General features: G+C 37.4%; 1 protein-coding gene across 10 annotated transcripts; it reads right to left on the bottom strand.

The window, feature by feature from the left end:
• Positions 1-978: 978 nt before the first annotated feature.
• Positions 979-18,137, bottom strand: LOC111342123 (neuropeptide FF receptor 1). 10 transcript variants are annotated; one of them, XM_088726980.1, is made up of 3 exons: positions 8,045-8,638; positions 2,586-3,855; positions 2,352-2,484 (listed from the first exon to the last, which is right to left on the bottom strand). In XM_088726980.1, exons 2-3 carry the CDS (start codon positions 3,280-3,282, stop codon positions 2,420-2,422), a joined length of 762 nt encoding a protein of 253 aa, XP_088583106.1. In that variant the 5' UTR covers positions 3,283-3,855; positions 8,045-8,638; the 3' UTR covers positions 2,352-2,419. The 10 variants fall into 10 exon arrangements, with proteins under 10 accessions (XP_088583084.1, XP_022804904.1, XP_088583076.1 ...); XM_088726958.1 differs by lacking the exon at positions 8,045-8,638 and adding an exon at positions 18,103-18,137 and having other exon boundaries at positions 979-3,855; XM_022949169.2 differs by lacking the exon at positions 8,045-8,638 and adding an exon at positions 17,228-18,096 and having other exon boundaries at positions 979-3,855.
• Positions 18,138-18,165: the final 28 nt, after the last annotated feature.

Below are 18,165 nucleotides of genomic sequence, written 5' to 3'. Positions count from 1 at the left end.
AGAAACATTATGTATCAATAAAATGCCTGACCACTTTTGCAGTTTTCAGCTGAAATATGCCATTTAAATGTAATTTTATTTATTGCGTGTAAGTATGTGTTCCACACGTTATCGATTAAGAGGAGCTAGTACCAAAACAAAACATCTTGATCTTGAATTTTCGCTCGTTAATTAAGGCCAGTAATTAATCAATTTTTCCAAATATATCAAATCGTCAATGATTGATCTTGAAACACCGGAAATACAGACCTGCACAGTATGTCAGATATCGGCAACTCTTCTTAAAGGCGGTAGAGCTAAGTCGACCTGCGGGAAATGATATTTCTACATCTCTCTTGGCAATCGAAAATAATTTATCAGAAACGACATATTAACTACAACAGCCTTCAAAACCTGCAAGTTATCAGGGACGACAAGAAAGGGGATAAAAAACAAGCATATGTCACTTTTTTGTCTTTAGAGAGACACTTTTTTTATTATAAATAACAGTATAGAGAGTAGGGATTTTTTTAGAATTTTAAGTGTTACATGATTTTAAAGGTGAGCAATTTTTAGCTTTCTTGAGGTGCTCTGGTAGCCAAAGGATTCATAAAATGGTTCCCAGTAGAACAATGTAAGTTTGCAATGGGTTGTACGAAGGGAAAACATCCCATTGCCATAACTGTTCGCTCCCACATGAAAATACTTATAACCTCGAATCTATGGAAAATTTGATGCAAATAGTCAAGCGTAAACCATAGAGTTTGCATAAAAAAAAACCACAAGCCAAAATGGTTCGCTTACAAAGCTGGAATAATCGTCAACTAATCTAAGGGGAGCATCAGACCTAACCTTTCGTTAAGTTTAAAAACAGTTCAAGCCATCATACTGATAATTGAAATTTTTATCAAATTAAATGTATGCTCAATATTTCGTTTGTTATCACTGAGGTGTAAACAAAACGCAAATATTTTGATAAAAACAGCAGAAACTGCAACGTGTATAAAAGAAATTTATTACAAAATGTCGCTGGCTAATTCGATTGTTTGCTCAGAAGCAAACTCGATTTTAAAATATATTTTGTTAATCATGGTAATTGCCCTTGTACACTTTAAGATATGATATTACAGTTTACTCTTTTTTTCTGCTCAAGGTGGCTTGTGTTATCCTTGCTGACCCGTGTGAGGGTGATAGGGTATCAAATTAAGACTAAATTCCTCCTCTAATTTAAAAATATCAGTTCTCTCTAATTATAGTCAAACATGTCTATTCCGTATTATTGGAGATGACTTGAGCATACACCACTCATAAAGAAAGTTTCCAAATCTCTTATATCTGAGCTTTAGGGGTGTCATATATGCATGGAAAAATGCTTAGGATTATCTTCTCAGTTGCCAGACAAATAATGTCAAACATCTGAATTAAAAACCATATTGAAATAAGATTGAAAACAATTAAAACAGAACAATTTTTGAAAAAAATTACCCTTAACTAACAAAGCCTGAGAAAATTATGGTGAATTACCTTAAAAAATATAAAAGCAAAATGCTTTTGCAAAAAATAAAAGTATAAAAATAAAAACTTCCTCAGTTTTCTCGATAATTTCACACAAGCAAAGCTTTTAGGGGACCGAAAAGAAGTAACTCTTGCTAAAGATTTAAGATATCATGGCCCCTTTTCTCGATAGTGCTCCCATGGCCATGAGAAATCTTCCGCAGAATGTTACCGAAAAAGGAAAGTGTAAGCCATGTAATTTACTATTGCAATAACAGCAAGGAACTGTTCGAGAATTGAAACTGCGGCACAAAGAAGACCATCTATGCCAGGATTTCTTATAGGCCTGTTTGTCGAATAGATCAAGTCTCTAGAGAGGGATCCCTACGGAAAACGTTTCAAATAACTTGGTCTCCGAGAAGAGTGCTTCCTTTGACAGTAGTTTTTCGCTCCGACGAAGGGCTAGCGCTCGAAACGTCAGCTTTTGTAATCGTTACGGTGGCCAATTTGCCATTTCAACTTTGTTGATATATCCAAATTATTTCGTTACACCCACCGACGCAGCCCCAAACAGTTTCTTTCGAAACTATCAGCCTTTATTCATTAGTAGTTTTTCTAGCCTGGCAGTTATGGGGCGGTATCCTGATTGGATGTGGAAGAGGCAAGTTACACTGCAGTGTTTTTCATTTCCTGTTCAGGGTTTTCTCGTGCAAGAGGTGTCTTTTCAGCATGATCCGTAGCTAAACCATTCTGGTTGGTGGGTGAGTTACAGTCCTGATAATGATACACCATAGTACTCGCAGTTGCATTGGGTATACGATCTCTTAAATAGGGACACAGGCACACCAGGTATCTGATGTAGCCTCTTCTGAAACGCCTCGTAAGGGTCCCATAAACCAGAGGATTAAGGCAGCTGTGAAATATTGAGAGAAGGACGTCGAATTTTTCAAACACTTGAATGGCGCTGCGCTTTTGGGTTTCCCCACCAAAGTCTATCATCATCCACCTGACCTGAAGAGGTAACAAACAAATTGCAAACACTAACACGATCACAGCTACGGTTTTTAATACCTGGATATCTTCTTTGCAGGCGAGACGTGACAATGTCTTACCATCACGCCGATTGTTATTAAGACTTTTCCCTGGTCCAAATCTCTGTGTGCTTGATTTGAGCAGATCCACTGCTATCCGTATGTACGCTGCAGTGATGATGGCCAAAGGAAGAGAATACTGCAACACGAACAAGCATGCCGTGTAAGCTTTCCTGTGGGCATTGGAATGCCAACATTCGGAGCATTCAGTTTTTCCAGGTAGTTCCCCCTCGATGGCTAGCATGAGAGGAAGAACAGCTATGAAGGACGCAACCCACACGCCAACCAACCAAGCTATGATCTTCCATTTTCGCATTTCGGGCTTAAAAGGGTTTGTGATGACATAGCAGCGATGGATCGCCATGGATGTCAGTGTGAATATACTCACAAAAAACGTCATGGTAGCGATGGGAAAAACAGTCTTGCAGAATGCCGTGCTGTGGTGAAATCGTACCAGAATTTTCGCCGAGTAAACTGGTAGAAATACGATCAACAAAAGGTCCGAGATGGCCAGATTCACAATAAACAGATCGTTGACGGTTCGATGTTTTTTGCTTCGAACCACCAGCAATACGAGGACATTCCCAAAAGAACCCAACAGAAACGTGAGCACGTATATAGAAAGCTGCGCTTTACCCTCAGGAGTGTCTAGGATAGATTTCTGATGAGTCTCAATGTGGTTCGGTGATGACGTTGTCATATTAACTGTGTCTCCCATTTCTATTTTAAGATGCCTCCACGATGCTTTCAGAATGCGTCTTGAAGTTTTTAAAGCAGTTCACGAAGTCACCACGCTTTTTGATGTCTTAACAGGTTAAAATAAGCTGCTGCAAATTTTTTCTGGAATGTTTCAACACTGACTTTACTAATCCGTTGATGTTTTGATAAATGCTCCCAGGAGGGATCTACGAATTTCTCTCATCCGTCAACGTTTCTGAAGTGAAAAATACCTTTCTACCTGGTCGGGTTTCAAAAAGTCTTCACGACATTCCACGCCTTAGATACAGATGATAAGCATGGAACGTAACATCAGTTAATGTATAGTATTGCGCTTACCCAGTTAAAGACGTACTTTGCTGAAGACGACCCAAGCAATCGAATCGTGCACCTAAGACGAACCACAGAACTGAATATCCTTCAAGACGGGTTCCTTTTTAAATACGATTCCAGCTCAACTGAAAAACATGCAGAGGCCAGTTTCCTCTATAATGTTCCGCTGCACGTCAGAGGAAATGGGATGCGTGCTTCCTTTCCACAGGTTAAGTGCTTTTTGTGCTTTTTCTCGAGTGAACTAAGATTGAAATAATCGAGCATTAGTCAATAAAATTTGCGTGAAATTCAAATAGTTTTACACCTACCTCCAATCCAATTCAAATTTCTGTCGAAATATTCTAATATACAAACCCGACATAAAGCTGGAGGTTGGGAAACTAAACTGTGAAGTGGTTTTCGAGAAGGTATATAGAATTACACCTATCTCGCTGTAACGACCTCCAATCGTGATTTGGGAACGTGCGTTTGTCGGGAAATACATTCATAAATTGGGCCTCTCAAATAGCAATTTCAAAACTAGAAGCGAAATGTAGTGAAATCAAAATAGGAAAACATCATTATGGACACAATTTATATTACCTCACCATCGCATCCTTGTTTAGAAGTGACGAGTTTCGAAAAACAAATTTGCGATCATTTTCATTTCGGCCCAAGGAATTTCAAACCCGGCCTTTGTTCCACCGGTGTTGTATGACTGTCAATTGAGTAGAGAATGAAAAGAAATTTATCCCTTTAATGGTACACAGCTGCTTTTCAAATTCACCGTTTATGGCTCGTCGTATTGAAAAGCCAATTCGTGGATAAAGTTTTTTAGCACCGGCCTAGCAACGCGAAGTCAGGGTCTTAAAGAAGAGTTTAAAGCCCATATTACTTCGTGTTTATAGCTAACAGTCGTTACAATTTAAGGCAAACAACATCCAAAATCAGAGCTCCAGAATTTTTTGTCGCAGCAAAGAAATCCTCGCAAATGATAAACCCAAACAAACCAAGCGAATATAGTGTATAATGGACAACGAACATACCTGAACGCAATGAATTTCAGAGAAGAACGTGTCTCAGACTATCCCTGACTGTTTATTGACACAATAGAAAATGTACAGGTCCGATGCAAATTTTTCTTTGTGATTACTGGATAACAATCACGTTCACTTAAAGCTTATTATTCGGATTTTTTTGTACCAGCTGCTCCAACGAGGCTTCCGACAAAGGTTTGAAAAGCAGTTTTCACTAATGTCGTTCTTTTGTCATCAAATGTACTTCAAGTTATTTTCTATGACGTTTTGTCGGCAGCGGCACCAAACTGGCACCAAAATGCGCACAATATTGCTAGATGGACTTCACAATAGCCTTTTTTCTGATCGATTGAGCGGCTCGGTTTAATCCCTGGCTGATTTGTTGTAATGGTCTATGTAAACAAAAAGCCCAAATCTGGACAAAGAGTTTTGAATGCTGGTAAAATAACAACCCCATCCGACGGTATAGCAACAGAAATCCCTTGGGTAATTGTAACGCCTAAAGATAAACACGGTTGGAAGGGAGTATACAAAAGCCTCCTACAAAAGACAAGTATTGACTGCCACCTAATTGAGAGAAAATAGTCGTTTCTAGAGTAGTCCAATCTAAAATATATGTCCACCGCTGTGACAGTTGACTCAAGTTTGACAGTTATTTAGATGCCGCGAGTACGAAAACATTTGCAGAAGCCCGCAATCCTTGCCATTTCCTGGATAGTGTTCGAACCACTAATTCTTTCCACTTTACTAACGAATTCCGCATCAAATGTTGATTGGCGCGATTTCTGGCTAGTAAACAATATTTAAGAATGAGTGTCAAAATAAGTAGGTACGACTTTCACTAATTAGCATCGCTGAAAATAGACAGGGATGGTATAAATCTGGTTGATCGATAACTTACATTTTCTTATGAGTTTCAATATTCTGTTCTTGATGAGCGTAATGAGTGAAATGACCACATTGGTATCGTTTTCGAGTGTGCTATTGTGACAACAGTTCCCGAAATAGTCAGTTTTTAGTAAAAATCTCCACCGTAGCATCTCAGAGGATGATCTTGCTAAATCTTTGCCTAAATGAGCCTCGGGGTACGAAAAGCGAACGTCTTGTACTCCCAACTGCACGACATGTGTTCACGATAATAAATGTTCTTTTATAGCAGACCACAGTATTTCTTCAATTCAAAACAACAAAATACTACAAACAGAACCAAGTTTTTTATAACAAAAATGATTATAAAACTCACTTTTCGCCATTTTCACTAATTGTCGGGAGAATTGATTACAAGTCTGACAAATCCTTGTCGGCGGAGTCGGTGTATACGATGCTAACTTTTACCGTGAACAGTTCATCCGTCAATTGTCCCTCAGTTTTATTTACAAGAGACCACACGACTTAAAAAGTTTACACTGAATTGAAATATTGTCTAAACCCAGCCATGAAAAACCATTTCTCAATGATGACGTCGATCCAGACCTGTATTTAACACGTTTTCTACAATGTGCTGAGATAGTTAATCGATCTTCTTTGTCGAGCGAATTGTCCAAGAGTCAATGCATGGCTACTCGATGAGTGAGTGTGGCCTGGTGGGCAGATACAAGCACGCAATGCCAACATTTGTCTAACATGTGGCAGGCGCAAAATTGACGGAAGAGGGTCAAATCTAAGAAACAGAGGCCCGCAGGATAAAAGGAAATTAACATAGCATGCGTAGAATGCTTCGGGAAACCGCGTCACTTGTTAAGGTACGACTTCAAAGAGTGGCCGCGTATCCTTGGGTGCTTCTGTAAAACTAGGCTTAAATTCCTACCTATGACAAAATGTCTGCCCTCAAGCCTGCGGGTAACATGGAATTTATAGGTCAAACGCCGGAAAAGTTCGACTATGAAATCGGCCTCAAGGTGGTTCAACACCAGTTTGTGGGTGTTTTGCTTTCCCTCAAATCGAGCAAAAATAAGATAATCAATACATGTAACTTCTGAAATTCATCATCGCTAAACAATAAATCTTAGCCCGCCAGTAGTCTTTTCAATTTTTAAACCTGTCTTTATAAAACGGTAAGAAAATCTATTTCCACCAAACAATTTATCCCCTGTTTGCCGCAAATAGTGATCAATACAGACCCACAAGAAACTTTGATTCCAAAATCGTGATGAAACTAAAAGGAAAAACTTTCAATGAGACAATAAACAAAGGGTCAGTTCCAAAGGCCTGCTAAAGAGAGACTGGCCTAACACAATCAATAACAGCTATTTTTAAGAAGTGATCCCGCTAAACAATTTAAGGGTATATACAGTATGAAACTCTACTATCATGCTAGGCGGGAGATGATTTTTTTAATTAAGGGATCAAGTGGGGTCTTGCGAATAATAATGTCTACTGAGAGGAGATAGGAAATATTGAAAACGGCATTAGTAAAATAAAAAAAAAGGTAGTTGCCCATTAGGAAACGGTTGAAATAGAAAAACTTATCATGTTTTGAAAAATACAAATTTAGAAGCTTTTCATAGCAACAAATTTGAACAGCTAGTATAGTTCATCTTGAGCTACCAAAGTAATGTGACTAAATTTTCTTGGCTAACATAGGACCCCACATGATCAGCTCAAATTCTAAATTATCCTGTTGCTCGACAGCCTAGATTTAAAATTTAAAGCTCAAGTGGCCCGGTTGTGGGGAAAGTAATGATTAAATATTTCCAACGTGCTTAAGGGCCAAGAATAGCGGTCACTTGCTATAAAAAAAAAAATTGGTCGGAATATAAACTAGTCCCTAACTTTCTTTATTTTTAATATTGTACCTGACCCAGCGACATAAATTGGAGCTGTTTGACATTCGTAACCGGCTTGACACTGAGTTGAAATGTATATGAAATTGACGAGCTTATCCGGTCACATCCACTTTACTGCAGGTGATTAATATCATGCAAAACCGGAGAAAATTGATTAACCCGAAAAAATGTCTTTGACTAAACTCTTCATTTCCTCACCGCGCCATCAAAATCCCTCTCTGGGAAGAGAAACTTCTTCCAAGACGTTTCATTCGCCATTTAAATGGTAAAGGTCTCAACAAATGCAAATCAGCGCGCTCGAACTTGAAAAGTGATAAGCGCTATGTACACATTCGAAAGGAGTTGCTTTGCAAGATTTTTAATAAATCATAGAGATCCTAAAGCGGACGTGCCTACTTTACAGTAGATTGCGAGTTATTAAGATTATTCGAGTGTGATTTGGCGGCGGTGAAAATCTTTTTCAGACGGATTTATCCGCTCATAAAAACGATCTGCAGGGCAAACGAGGGAAGACGGGAATAAAATAAGGATGGAACAAATTATCTCTTCGACCTGATAATGTCCCTTCTTATTTTCCCTCTTCGCTGCCAAAAATACTGTAATCAGACAAAATTAAAAATCAACTTACTCAGCTATCGTAGCCTTGTATGGTGAAAACGTGTGAGCCCGATTGTCTTGCCAAATCCTAACAGCACAACGCTAACTAATTGCAAAAGAACTCTGACGTTCGATTTATCTCATCCTTTTCGGACAGCTTTGACGTACCAAATAAATGGATCTTTTGAAAATTGAACCTGGTGTAGAAGGTGATTTACAATGTCCAACTCGGGCCATGCAAACATGTTTATATTTTTGGCGCAAAAGGTCCAAATTTTCAATTTAATTAATGGATAGATCACTCAGGAAATAGTGAATAAATACCGTCTATTTGCATTTGATTGGTGGCGACTTCTTAACAGATGGGAAAAACTTATTACCATTGAGACAGTTGCAAGTTTGTCAAATTTGTCTGCTACAAAAGTGATTTCCTTATCCCAGGGAAGCTTTCCTGTTTTGCACGACAAATATCTTTTTTTTTTTCCGGAGTTGCTTGATCATTTATGATTTCTACCTTAATTAGTAATGTCAGCTGAAAAGAACAATCAACAGGACTAAAGGCACTTCAGTTTCACTCAGTAATCTGATCGAACGCGTTTCTTGGCAACATTAGGTTACTAGGCAACCCCAAAACGTTCATAGGACATTTCTCTCTCTGATTGGACAAATCAATTACGCGTCCGCGAAATCTTATAAGAAACTTTCAAAAATGCTTTTATATTTGTTCAACGTGAAAGTTGAATGATTAAAAAAACCTCCCTGGATGTAGGAGCTTAATTGTTTGTTAAAGTTATAATATGACAAATATATTAAGTAAGCTCCTAAGCCTGGGTGAAGGTTTGAGAATAATAACCTTTCTTCGTGTGCTATGCTACTTGCAGTCCAAACAAAAAAACTTGTCTGGAGATTTGCTTCCGAATCTGCGTTTGAATTAGTGATCATCTCCTTAGTTACGTGCTGTGATAAGGGAAATTAATAACCACTGGCCTCTTTAAGACACAGTTTGCACCACATGAGATGAAGCTGTTACTGTAAAGATTCACATTGATCAAACCTTCATAAATATCATTTCTATAGGAAAAATGGATCATACCACTGATTACTTAAAACTGATAAAACCCGCTGAAAATATTGGGCGTCAGAAAACATAATGCTTTGTTCAAAGTGCAGTGTCATCAGGAAAGGAAGGAAACTCTTTATTCGCACTATTTCAAGAGGTTGCTACAGATTATAAAAGTCAGAATATATAAAAAAAACAGTAAATTACATCAATAATCAAAAGTAAAATGTGCACAGTGACCAAAGTAGCATAGCTTTCGAGTTGGCTACTGTCACGTATAATGTGATTTCGATATTTACATTGCCAAACGTCTTCATACGTGTGCGGTTGACTCGGAAGCAACGATATACTTGTTGAAATACATGCACAGAATAATAACTCTATTTGGCGAACAGTTAGAAAATAAATAAAGGAGAGTGGGCCGTTTAAGCAGTGGTAAGAAAAGGCTACAACTTCATTTTTGTCGTGATTAAATAGGCCTTCCTTGCGTGTGTGATTCGAAGTCAGTCTCAGAATTCAATTCAAAATAAACCCCCTGGTGGATCTAACCTTTGTATTATAAATGCAAATTAGAAGCCACGAGAACCAGGGTTTAGGGTGAGTGTTAGAGTTAGGTTTTGTAAACAGTAGCATGCGCAATATGAAGTTATGTTTCAGTCAGTATTAAAAGCAGTTTGGTTTCATAGTTTGTTTTGGAGACGTCAGTTTTAAGTATTAATCCATAGCAGGCTGAGACGATATTTTACGGCACTGGAGCATTATAGGTAAACCGCTTGTGCACTGTGTGCCCTACGGTTTCCGTAGTATTAGTGGCTAGACGAGGGCTAAACCACAGCAGAAACTCCCCTAAAATTTCGACAGATTATTGCCAGCTATTTCTGTTTTATACTCCCGTGCAAAGAGAGGCACTATGCCGGAGTATGTGCATCGACAAAGAACCCAACACGAAGTATAGATCCTGGCTCGAACTTAGTCCTCTAGATGCGCATTCCTGTAAGCTATGTTAGACCCCAAGCCTTCCGAGTGTCTCCTCTGGGTCTCAAATCTTGTGTCAATCAACTTTTTAAGTTAAAAACCTTTTCTACCAACGATTTAAAATGTTTCGTTTAATTTTGTAAAACTAACGAGTGTGAAAGATTCAAAAGAGTCACAGGGATCGGGAGGTGATTTTAAACAACTGTTATGATAAAACAAATTAAAGATATTGTCTCTTAAAGAGATGTTTCTGTTGTTCGATAAATTTATATTTTAATACTTTGGAGGGTTTCATTGAATCTGAAATTGTTAGAAATTGCTTTTCTTAAACACTTACCGCGAATTTATGAATTTTTCATATCAGTCAAACTTAACTCTCCAGGTGAAAGAAACTTGCCGAGGTGAGCTCTTAACTTGTTCAATATGAAGAAGAAATGTTTTTAATTTCTGTTAACCCTCGGTATTCACTTGAAATGATAACAAATTTTTATATTAATTTTGGACTCCGCGTGGGACGTGACTTCTAAAAATTTCAAATTCATAAACTGATTTCGGACTTGTGGCGCAATGATTCTCGCGTACGTGTTCAGATGAAAAGAAAAGTCGCTATTGAAGAACAACAACAGAAGTCGATCGCCATTTTAAGCTGCTATTTAAATATCATTCAATAAAACTTTTCGGAAAACTAGAAAGAACTATAGAAATTATTTGCAACAGCTGACGAGGGATATTCTCTCATTTTTTATCTCTAATTTCCCGCAAAAAAAAAAAATAGAGTGTTTTCCCGCAGGGCGCAAAGCTGCAATTCATAATTAATAACTGCATGCAAAATGCAAAATATCATCGATAATTTTTTTTTGTAGCGGCTATACAGCAGTTAATTTACGTTGGAAAAGGCTTATCTTCGAACTAGCATTCGCTTTTTGAACTGGTTTGATAAATTACTGCGGATCATGATTGAATAAAAAGTTTGAATTGAAACAAGAAGATAAAAATAAGTTGGAGTTTATGCTCCCGAAAAATTTACTTGTTTTTATTTTCCTCACACGAATTTAAGAAAAATGATAACTGTGGATACCAGCCTTACTGTGCATTCCCCTTTAAAATATCATCAAAAGAATACCGAGAGAAAAGATTAAAGAGAGCTATTCCAAGAGATGGAATATTACACTTACTTCAAGTCTCAGCTGTGCAATATCATAATAGAATGATGCAGATATTCATTGATAATAGTCACACGGAATGTTATGCATCTTGAGTTTCTATTCAATTCCCTAAGAGATATGTGCGATTCCAAGTGTACCAGACAACTGAGTTAGGTGACAAAACTATTAGATTTCTTACTGGCGGAGCATATTGATACTGGAACGACGCCAAAATATCTTCGTTAGCGTCACCCGCAGAGCACTGAAGTGTGCCGCAAACTCATTACAACCAGCAGGAAGTGTATCAAAAAGCTGGCCTCACCTTTTTACTCTGGCTTTCCAAAAAAAACGCCCGAGGTATAAATTCGGCTTCGTTTTATATTATTTTTTTTTGCTTTCAGTCACAAAACGCAGCTCCACTATAGCGTATGAGTGAAGTGTAAGCGTATGAGTAGAACGAATTGTAGAGCGCATAGTGAGCAATGGCTGCCTTCGTGAAACAATTCCTTACTTGATGTTCGCGAAAGAAATTCGATGGCTATTACGCTCAATATACATACAAAGTCACACACCGTTCGCGGTAGACCCACACTAAAGCTTATGGAGCGTTTTGGGAACGGGTCGGTCCGCGAACTTTACGAGAGATCAATCTGCGAACGATTCTTTACGAGAGAACCTTAATTCTATCGAGGAATATCAAGCGAAACCTGCTATATCAAACGAGCTATCTCATGATCATGTTTACATGTAAACACAAACGTGTATTTAGACGTGATCGAGAAGCCAGTAGAATACCAGAAACGTCTTAGAAGAAAGGGCAGAAAACTGAAGGAATTTATTTATGAGCGTATTCGTCCAAGCATACCGAAGTCCTCTTGGCTACATCTTTATGCGTGAAGTTTAGAAGAGTTACAAAGAATGTTTGTAAGCTTAATACGAAGAGGGTAAGATTAAACAAAGTTACACAACACGAGCAGAAGTATTTGTTGAATTGTTCTGTGAGGGTATATCAAAGGATAATTCAATTCAAGAATCGAGCAAGTCGGAATTTATCAATATTTTCTTAAAAAGCCCGAGTTCACGCAGCTAGACGTCTAGTCTGGAAACGATCGCAGCCGTACGTGATTTCCATAAGTTTTAATCCTGCATCTTAATTAACAGCAGGGGCTGTACAGGCCAAGTTCAGAAGACTAGAGGACCAATATCTGTAAAAAATAACTCTTCTTCCGCGAAGAGGAATCAATTTAGGTAAGTGTCAATGAATTACTGTGCAGATGGATTATGCGACAAAACAACAAATTGGTTCTTAAAAGTAGACAAGATAATATGAAGTTCATGAATGTCCCGACGCGTGGGTAACCGCGCTTCACACGAAAACCTCAGAACGAGGTGGAAAAATTCTTTTCCCAGACGAAAAATGTTATCAACGTTACCTTTCTTTAGTGTGCTTTATAGTTGGTTGATTAGCTTCCTCGATTTCAGTTCAATGGCTGACACGCACTTCTCTTACGGAAATACATTTGATAATGTAATGACAACAGTAATTTAATTTTCGAAAATTAAGATGCACAATACAAATTATTTTCAATTACTGCAAGGTTTAGATCCATTTCGTTAATGGCTGTTGAGATGGAAAAAGCGATGTTGACTCCGAAAAAATAAGAGCTGTCAATTAACAGTCAAACGACCATGATTAGTGACAATCGTTGATTTCATTGGCTAAGCCTACGGTAATATCAGTGAATAATGACAACAGAATTTCAGAAAGAAAACTTCAGGGCATGAACGTATGACTTAGAGATTTTTTACTGTAAAAAAGGAAATTTGCAAGAAGAACTGACATCTTAAGATTTAGACCTGAAAGCGAAAATAATACATCGTACACATTTTATGATTGCTAGGGCTAATGAAACGCAAAATCAATTCAAATCTTTTTGCGCAATGCATTTCTCAGGAAAGTTTGAAAGGATATCAGTTCAGCAATTTAAACGTGTTACCAGATCAGAAAAATCTAACTTGCTGCCCGGCCAGCTAGCTTTCAATCTCGGTAAGTTCATGTTTTTCAAAAAGATAATATCTTCAATATTAATAAATCTCTATCAAGGTTTTTAACTATTTTCACGCAAAACAGCTTTTATCATATATGTCCAGACTATTTATTTAATGATTAAGTCGATAAAATACCAATTTTGTGGTTAAACAGAAAAAAGATAAATAACGCCTTCGTGACCGATAGAGCTTTTTTGAAACTTCCACGTTTTTAAAACTTTTGCTTCCTTTCTTGCAAACAAATAACGTTGTTGCCGTTGTTCAAGTATAGAATCAGATTAGCCAAGTTCTAGAGCTTGACACTCTTGAAAAGTCTTTTCTACTCTTGTCTTAGTCATGGAAAACACGCTACAAAAAGATGCTGGGCTAAGAAAGTCAAGGACAGCGCTGGAAAAAATCTCCCCCCCCCCCTCCCCACCCCAGTCATCAAACGACTAAAGACTAAATGGCAGGAAAGGGGAGCCTCGTGAATTTTTTTTTTTTTTTTTTTTTTTTTTTTTTGCATTGCTTTTGGATAAATTTGATGAAAAGGAGCATAAAATGGAAGGCTGTTAACAAAACTCGTTGAACTGATTCAGCAAATTCGGTCTTAGTGATGGTGAAAAATTTTCTTCGATTTTTTCGGTTATCATGTGTCGAAGCAAAATTATCTTAAAAAACAAGGGAATTGATTTTTAATTTAATGAGCATCATACAAAATCAAGCCTACGTTCGTCATTTATAATCCATCGTAAGACCTCTTTCACTTATTCATCCCAAGTCATCCTGCAACCTTCTCATAAAATTACTTTTGTTTTTGGTCCTCTCAGTTATTCAACTTCAATAGAGAGTTCTCGCGTGCGTATAAAATATCTTGAAGGGTTCCCTTCAACTAACGTGCGCGTGTTCATATATTTTTGTCTCGATAATTTGTTTCGTAACGTGACCAGAAATCTTCATGTTGTGCGTCAATGCGTTAATCGCATTTATTTTCGATTACCAGTCGCTGATAAGGCTCCTAAACAACTTAATGATAACTTATCTAACAGAATAACTCCTGAATAAATAGCCGCTGTTAAGAAGAAGCGTCAAAGTTCGCACATCTTTAAAATGTATTTTTTCAGTTTGTCTATTGTTAACCATATGTCTATACACATCATTACGTATATTTAGTCTCTTTTAAAATTTTTCTCACCTTCTTCGTTTCGTGTTCTTTAAATTTTGAACCCTAGCAAACTGTGAAAATTTCCTTTTCATTTAAAGGCAGTTTTCGGCTGCATCGTAATAGCGACTCATTACTGACGTATCATTGTTGATTTTTTGGGGCATCATTGTCGGGAAGAAAATTGTTGGAAATAATTTAATTCTGGCAAAGTATTTCAGCATGAGTTTGTTAAATGACAGGATACAAAGGCGGTATCAAGGAAAACACAATTGACTACTCAAATGTATTGTGGAAAATAAACAAAACTTAACGAAGGGCTCGGGTAATAGTGTTTTGTCTTCTTTGTCTCAAACCAAAATAAGTTCCTGTTGATCAAGTCGAAAGCACGAAAAGAAAATTAACAAACTGGGGAGTTAAAAACACTCGATTTGTGATGTGAGAAGGGAAGGAAATAGAGCCATTATGTTTAAACGTATAGCTGTACGCTTGTTGCTGTTAAAAGAGGTTTTAAATTGGAATGAGTGTTACAGATAATCCCGAAACAAAAGTGCTGGATAAAGTTTATCCCTTGAAATCATTTACCCAGCGCTGATATTGTGAATAAATTTCTGCATGACCCTCTGCAGCAAAAACCAAAGTTAACGTAACAACGATTTTCGCCAGTGCAAATCTTTGGCTTGGCCGTTTACAGCGCTCTGTTGATGTATCAGTTCGTAATAAAATACTCAGTGCGATGCCTTAATATGCGTGTATAAAACTCACCGAGAATGAAAGGCGGCGGTAACATATATTTTCTGAAGGACCAGTGCACATTTATCGGCAAAGGGGGTCCAAGGATTTTTTTTGGGGGGGGGAGGTGGGGGAGTCTCATGGTCTACAGGGGGAATAGGGGGGGTTGAGTTGTCTCCAATAGAATATAAAGGGGAAAGCATTAATTGACTGTCAATTGACTGCTTAAGAAGGGAGGGGTGGTCGAAAGAATAGCACAGGGCCTACTTAGGAGATTAGTTGTATTTAGCGCGTGACACAACCAAAATCCTCGTCCGATTGCCCCCCCCCCTCCCCCGGCGGCTAAGTCGATAAATAGTCATCGGTCCCCCGGTCTTACTTTCCAGGCTCGATTAAATTTTATCTGATACTTTTTTTCAATTATCACAAAGTGAGGAAGCTGTGTTGCATGTTAACAATGAAACGCGCCTACGTTATACCCCTGCGCTTAAAATATACCGGGCGATCATTGCGACGAAAAGGTACGGTTCGTGTATCTGCGCCAACCTCAATCTAACTTAAATACCCAGTGCGAATGCTGTCCATTTTGACCCTTTTCACATTATAAGATACAACTTTAATAATTGCCTTTTCTCTCTGAAAACTTAACAAAAGTTTTCCCTCAGCATCTGGAACGGATAATTTGTTTCCGCTCTCTCCACAGTGATCACTGGTGGCAGATGTGCAAAAATACATCCTTAGGGCTTGCGCAGAATATGGGTTGGATTATCCCGCCAAAAAATACATAGATCTCTGACGTTAAAGTTTTTTTCGCAAAGCTTCACCGGTGTGGCTTGGAAAGGACGTTAGTCCAGCGAACTCGTTAAAATGTAAATCTGATCGAGATAAAACATAGTAAAAAATTACAATCGCTTTTTCTCCATAACACATCATGTTGATGAAAGCGGCTCATAGATACTCGCCAAAGAAGATGAAACTGTCACTCCCGATTGCGATGTAATTAATACTTCTAGAAATAATTTGCGCGAATTTGTTTTTCACTACCATGAATTTGCATAAGGTGGTAAGTTTACATGTGAGTGGATGATATCTTAGGTGAAAATAATAATCTTACGAACGTAACACTGTTCCATAGATCATGCTCTGAATCAAGTCAGGCGGTGTTGAAAACAGTTAACTGTATCAAGCAGACCCCATAACAACTAGACACCTTAACCAAAGGGAAAACATTCGTACCAGCTTTGTCTCCCTGTGTTCACAGCATGCTACTGAAACATGTTTTGCGAACAATAAATTCGAGTCCTTTTCTCTTCTTCCCAATCTGTATTAGGCAGACGTCTGGGAGCTTCTAATTTACTGCCGATTTTTGTATATGTCAAGAAAATAAACAGTCTTTAAATTGTGTTCACTACCGCTTTAAAATGTCAGAACGAAATGGAGTTAAATCATGAGATGACGCTCCACCAGAACAAAACATAGACAAAATGAAAGCGATAAACACAATTGAATAACTCAATAATCATGGCTACAGACGCCGTAAAAGACCGAGTAGATAAACTTGGTATCATTTAGAATTTTAATAGGGTTCCGCTTCACTGATAACTCTTGCCGTCTTCCCCTAGAGTGCTGTCGATAAGAAGGCTTCAAACGTCTCCGTAAGACATACGAAAAATTCCGAAGTACAGCAAGTTTACCAATAATTACTAGTTCAAAGTACAAGTTACAAGGACTATCAAGCTACGATCAACTTCTTCTATAACATAAAAATTCACTGTGGAAAAATATACTGGCAACAGTAGTAAAAGAGAGATATTTTCACCAATATCAAAGCGTCCTATTAGCTGATGTAAATGATCACCTGGAAATAAAAAGACGAATAGTTCGATCTGAACTTTCAGTCGGAGAATTTATCGTATATGTGAAAATTTGAATATATTCATTTGACCGCTCGTTCATTTAGAACTGTATGGCTATCAATGGATCTAAATGCCATCCGGAAAAGTTCCCATTGCGATCAATGACATACAAAACAGATTCTACCGTTTTTCTCAAGTTATCAAGTTTTTTTTTCTCCTGTGCTCAATACACTAAAAAATAAATAAGTTAAATTACCTATCTCGATCAGCCGTAGGTTGCCATCTGAAGCGCAGATATCAAAAAATAAATTTATAAGAAGGAAGTCGAATTAAGTACAGGTGATGCCTGCATTAGCTTTATTTCAATTAACATTTCGACGAATCAGGGTGACAATTACATATTAAGTTTTTCCTTAAACAAAACAGAATCAAATTCCAAAATTACTTTCTTTAAGATATCAGATTTTTTCTGCATATTTCGAACCGTTAAGTTATCTAGATAGACTTTTCAAGTCTGTCCTTGTATATCCAAGTATAAATTACTAAAATTGCAATATGGGAACTAAAGAAAAATTTCAATAAAGAACGCCAATATGAAATGTGGAAAATTGATTGATGTTTACCTAGTGGCAACAGAGAAAGATAAACAGCTATAAAGTTTCGTTGTATATGTGTGGCTTTCTTTCTTTTTAATTTTTGATTTTTAATCAAAGTTTGATGAAAATAAAATTTGTTGGTGGGGACCTTTCAGTAAAAATCTCAGGAAGAGGCTGGAAAAATAACTTTGTGCTGTAGGATTCAGTGGTTTTCTTCTAATAATTCTCCTAACATACTGCAAGCTGACCAAACAAAAATTTCATCTTGCAATCTAGATACATTTTCCCAAAATTAATAAAGGTTAGTTTTCCCCTAAGTTTGATGAAACACTGCCAAAATTTGTATAGCTGTCTAAACTGAATTTCTCAATACCCACAGGAGAAATCTGAAAGCTGTTTTTTTTATAAAACTGATTTATCTTATTCATATACATTTCAAAACCATCTCACAAAATGAAAACAATGAAAAACAGCATTTAAAGCATATCGTAAGGTATAATTGTAAATTGTTATTCAACAAATAACTGATACAAACCAAATAATCTCCATGAACCCTGTTTTCTCTTTGGTTTCTGAATAAATAATTAAAATGCACAAA

Source organism: Stylophora pistillata, chromosome 1, assembly GCF_964205215.1.
Source record: "Stylophora pistillata chromosome 1, jaStyPist1.2, whole genome shotgun sequence".
Lineage (NCBI taxonomy): Eukaryota > Metazoa > Cnidaria > Anthozoa > Scleractinia > Pocilloporidae > Stylophora > Stylophora pistillata.
This window is presented reverse-complemented; position numbering and strand designations above follow the sequence as displayed.